A 4650-nucleotide genomic window follows, 5' to 3' on the forward strand; every position below is an offset into this window, starting at 1 on the left:
AGGCGTTTTAGGAGGGCGTGGACGAGTCTTAACTTTTATAAAGAATATCTCTTTGGGTTTGAGACTTTAGTCTTTGCAACTTTAGGGATCTTATCTATTCACGAACAGCTTGTAACACTCCAAAGAGAAAGGAAAACTTGAAATTGCATCATATGACCCCTTTAATTATATCATCACCCAGCTCTAATCTGCTAAATGCAACTTTAAGACTTGAATATGTTAAGATATTATAAACATTAACATCATCATTTTCTGTAAAACTGCGTTGAAACAATGTGTTTGGTGAAAAGCTCTATATAAATAAATTTGATTTGACTTGCCAAAGAGGGATAATTATTTTTAAATAATGCAATGTTTTTAAGGCCTGGTCCTGTGAGCAGATCTGTGAAATAGTAAACAGCACAGCAGCAGGCAGTGTGTGTGTGTGTGTGTATATGTGTATGTGTTGTCGGGTTGTTTATCTTAGTGGGCGCCTCCTCTCACTTTCAGTTTCTTTCTGAGCGAGTTTGTTTTGTGTGTGAGAGTTTAATCTCAGTGGGACTGAGGTTAAACTTGAGACTGTTAGTGCAGAAGTATGTGTGCAGGTTTTGTGTGTGTGTGTGTGTGTGTGTGTTTAAGTGGGATTTTCTCAGCTTTGGAGAATAATAACTCAAGTGGTGTGTGCGCATGAATGCTGTGTGTGGCCTTTTAAGGATGCTGAGATAGAGGAGATCTAATCCTCACTGAGGGTCACATGACCCCTTCTGACTGCCTGAGCTCTGACATCATCATAAACACATACATATGCATGCTCAGCCTGCCAAGTTCACTACGCTCCACAGTAACACACACACACACACACATGTTTAGGAGACTAATTTTACACTGTAAGGTCAGCTTAGTGCAATAGTTGATGTGTTTGTCTCACTTTTTTATTTATGGGTTCAGTTCGTGCAGCTCATCGTTACCAGAAGATGTTTTGCAACTTTGTTCACTTTCGAAACAGCTTTGAGAGAATTTAAAGAATTAATTTGTTAACTTAATAATATATAATTATAAATGCATGTTTCCTGTCCTAGATGCTGATTGGTAAATACAACATTCCAGCAACAATTCAACCTTTGTTTACATGTTATAAACTAGATGTTCTAGTTGGATGGCGACACTTAATGTTAATGAAAAAAGTGTTTCTAGTATTTCTTTTCTGCTATTATAGTATTTCTGTTTTAATTGTTTTAAAAAACTCAAAGGTTTGGGGTCGGTAAGATTTTTTTAATGTGTCTGAAAGAAGTCTCTTTACTCACAAGGGCTGCATTTATTTGAGTAAAAACAGTAATGTTGTGAAATATTTTAGCAATTTAAAATAGCTGTTTTCTTTGTGAATTAAATGTAATTGATTCCTGTGATGCAAAGCTGAATTTTCAGCACCATTACTCCAGTCTTCAGTGTCACATGATTTTTCAGAAATCAGTCTAATATGCGGATTTGATGCTCAAAAAACATTTCTTATCATTATTGATTTTGAAACAGTTGTGCTGCTTAATATTTTTGTGGAAAGTTAAACTGTGATATATTTTTTTATGGATTCTTTGATGAATAGAAAGTTCAAAAGAACATCCTTTATTTGAAATAGAAATCTTTTTTGATCAATTGAATTCATCCTTGCTGAATAGAAGTATCAATTTCTTTAAAAAAAAATCTTTCTAGCCCTAAACTTTTGAACAGTAGTATATCCTGTGAGCATGATTATATATTCGTGCATTAACCATAAACAGTCTAATGAACTTCATGACTTGGTGCAAGAATATTTGTGATGAGTATCTCTCTCTTGCTCTCTCAGCTCCTGAACAGTGTAAGTCACTGTGAAGAGAAATTAGGATTTACATATGAGGAAATCATCATTTGGTAAGTAGAACTTTCTCTTACTGTGTTCCAAAACCTAGTGAGCTAGTTGCGGACTACATACGGTAGGCAGCTGCCTTCTGAGACGTCATCACAAACATCATGGAGTCTCACAGATGACTGACTTGTGTGTATAATTCTCTCTCTATTGTTTTAGTCTGCGTGTGGCGTTGCTGAATGAGGTGAAGGAGGTTCGGGCTGCGGGTTTGAGAGCACTAAGGTATCTGATCCGTGACAGCAGCGTCCTCCAGACACTTCTTCAGCTGCAGGTGGATTACCTGATCTCCAGGTGAGTTCACACACCTGTTTTGTGTCCTCAGTGTCTTCCGCTTCCATTAGGTTTAAAAGACACTTTATATTCAGGAATAATATCGATTTGACCACCCTTACTGACACTATCATATGAGAGCAAAACTGCAAATGAATTGAGCTGAATGAAGACACCATTGTCTTCTGTAGAGCTGCTTTATAGCCAAATCAAATTAGTTTCATAATTGAGAAATTGTGACATCCACAGTTTTTTTTTAACTGAATTGATTCAACACTGAACTGACTTGAGCTGAATGAAGACGCTACTGGCTTCAGTAGAGCTGTTTATAGAAGAATTAAACTTGTTTCATTGCACTGAATAATGACACCATTGTCGAAAAAGAGTGTATGCGAATAATGGGAGATGGAAAGACATTTACTGATAAATTCCTCTATGCGCATCAAAATAGTCATGTGACTTTGCGTGATGGGACTGCATAACTTGACTAACTGTGTTCCCAAACAGCAGGCATCCACTTCCGAAAGCAATGATTGCGTTTATTTGTGTTTTGTCTGCTCGGTCTGAGGTGCAAGTCATTTATTATCTATGAACATTATTATATTTAGTGGCTTCTCCTACTTTTCTTAGTAATATTTAGTGCCAGTTTATCAGGAAGTGGTGTTTTTGTTCTCTTTAGACTCATAGGATGGAAACAGTGCTTTATTTGCAAATGTTTTATGCAATATTCCAATCTGTGCATTAGTTAAACTCACAACTTTGGATGGAAACATTGCTATTGATTCTGTTATTTTCCTGTTTATTACTAGAAAGCTGCACTGTTAAAGAGCTCTATATAAATAAAAGTGACTTAAGTTCACAAAACAAAGTGATAATGTAGATACACTACTGTCTTTTGTCATATTTCATCATATTTTCAAATATGTGAAATAATTTGCTTGTCTTCAGTGTAAAATTACAATGTGAAAATATTACCATTGGTAAACATTGAGGTACCCTGCTGGGTGAAGGTGACCTTCAGCCTTAGTGCCTTGGTCAGAAAGCCTCAGATGGGAAGTTTGAATGTCTTGCATGTGTTGATTTGTGTTCAGGTGTGTTGACATTCAGCAGAGCAATGAGGTGGAGAGAACTCAAGCCCTCAGGCTGGTCAGAAAGGTACAACCTCTAACAGCACTCTTGCACTCAGTATAACCTGTGGATGTTATTTGTGTTGTTGGGTGAATTTCATCTCAATCTGTTGTTTTCCCTGTTCAGATGATAACAGTGAACGCACAGCTCTTTCCCAGCTCTTTGACAAACTCTCTGATCGCGGTGGGGAACGACGGGCTACAGGAGAGAGATCGCATGGTTCGAGGCTGCATCGCCATCATTTGTGAACTTGGTGAGTTAGTGGCACATTTGTTAAGACAAGCATCACTATTATTATTGCTCACACTTAAGGTTAGTTTTAAGTGTTGGCATGTATCATGCCTCAAATTAGGCTTGCCGCGATAGACGGTGCTGACGGTGATGTTAAGCCGCAACACCGGTTACGTCACTTGCCCACCACGTCACCGACCCCCACCGTCTTTTTGATTTTTTATAGTAATAAAAATCATTTAGTTCAGTAAAATAACAGACACTACAATTAAAAAGTGAACGCGGCTGCTCAATGCAGTTGAACGACGGTTGCATCACGGATCAGATTTCATTTCTCCAGTGAGGAGAGTGAGTCGAGCTGACTGACAAGAAGAGTGGGGTGAGACACACAAGACGATCGCGGATGATTTAGTTTTGAACCGAAATGCAAAAGCGCCTGTTTGGCAATATTTTGGATTTTGAAAATTAACCCTACCTCAAATCATACTGCTCGTTGAGGTGATGTATGCAAATGCATACCTTAGTGAACGAACAGGTGAAAAATATTTTATGGATTACAGATTCTCAATGCCAGTTCTATTACAGATTGATATAGGAGTGATATATATTCTAGGCAATGTTTTGTCAAATTTAGCATTTTATAAAAAATTTTTAATCAAAATAGATTTTTTTTATCAAATGTTAATTTGAAAGATTTGTAATTTTATTTTTAAAGTTTTTAAATGGAACATTATAAGAACTTACATAAATTTCACGAATATCTTTTAAAATAGACTTATTAAAAATATTCTAATTGTTTTTCAGAATTTCTTTTCCATTTATATATATATTTTTTGGATTCTGTGTTTTATGGTTTAGTACAAACTAATGTTTGAATTGCCAGAATTTCTTGAAGTTAAAATAAATCTGTGCAAATGACAATATCTCTTGTCAAATGCTCTGTGGATAAGGTTTTTCTGGACACACAAAGAACATGCAAAACAGACTTTCACTACAGACACAGCCCTGACACAGCAGAGGCACAAATCAAGTGAGTTGCGTATTTATATTTTGGTTTTTATATATAAATATATATATATATACTAGTTCTGTCAAACGATTAATCGTGATTAATCGCATCCAAAATAAGTTTTTGTTTACAT

The 4650-nt window shown here is 36.2% G+C and overlaps 2 protein-coding genes across 2 annotated transcripts in view; both read left to right on the forward strand.

Moving 5' to 3' along the window:
* LOC107725077 (rapamycin-insensitive companion of mTOR-like) overlaps positions 1-3643 on the forward strand; it is a 7548-nt gene extending 3905 nt beyond the window's left edge. The window contains exons 4-8 of the mRNA XM_016534217.1: positions 1820-1884; positions 2039-2170; positions 3241-3304; positions 3404-3530; positions 3630-3643. Of these exons, the coding sequence (XP_016389703.1) occupies positions 1820-1884; positions 2039-2170; positions 3241-3304; positions 3404-3530; positions 3630-3643 (402 nt within the window). The remainder of the gene's footprint in view (positions 1-1819; positions 1885-2038; positions 2171-3240; positions 3305-3403; positions 3531-3629) is intronic.
* Positions 3644-4484: 841 nt separating this feature from the next.
* LOC107725140 (rapamycin-insensitive companion of mTOR-like) overlaps positions 4485-4650 on the forward strand; it is a 20192-nt gene continuing 20026 nt past the window's right edge. Inside the window, exon 1 of the mRNA XM_016534298.1 lies at positions 4485-4538. The gene's annotated coding sequence lies outside the window, so the exon portion shown is untranslated. The remainder of the gene's footprint in view (positions 4539-4650) is intronic.

The sequence above is a fragment of the Sinocyclocheilus rhinocerous genome, unplaced genomic scaffold, assembly GCF_001515625.1.
Source record: "Sinocyclocheilus rhinocerous isolate Xijiao unplaced genomic scaffold, SAMN03320098_v1.1 scaffold1295, whole genome shotgun sequence".
NCBI lineage: Eukaryota > Metazoa > Chordata > Actinopteri > Cypriniformes > Cyprinidae > Sinocyclocheilus > Sinocyclocheilus rhinocerous.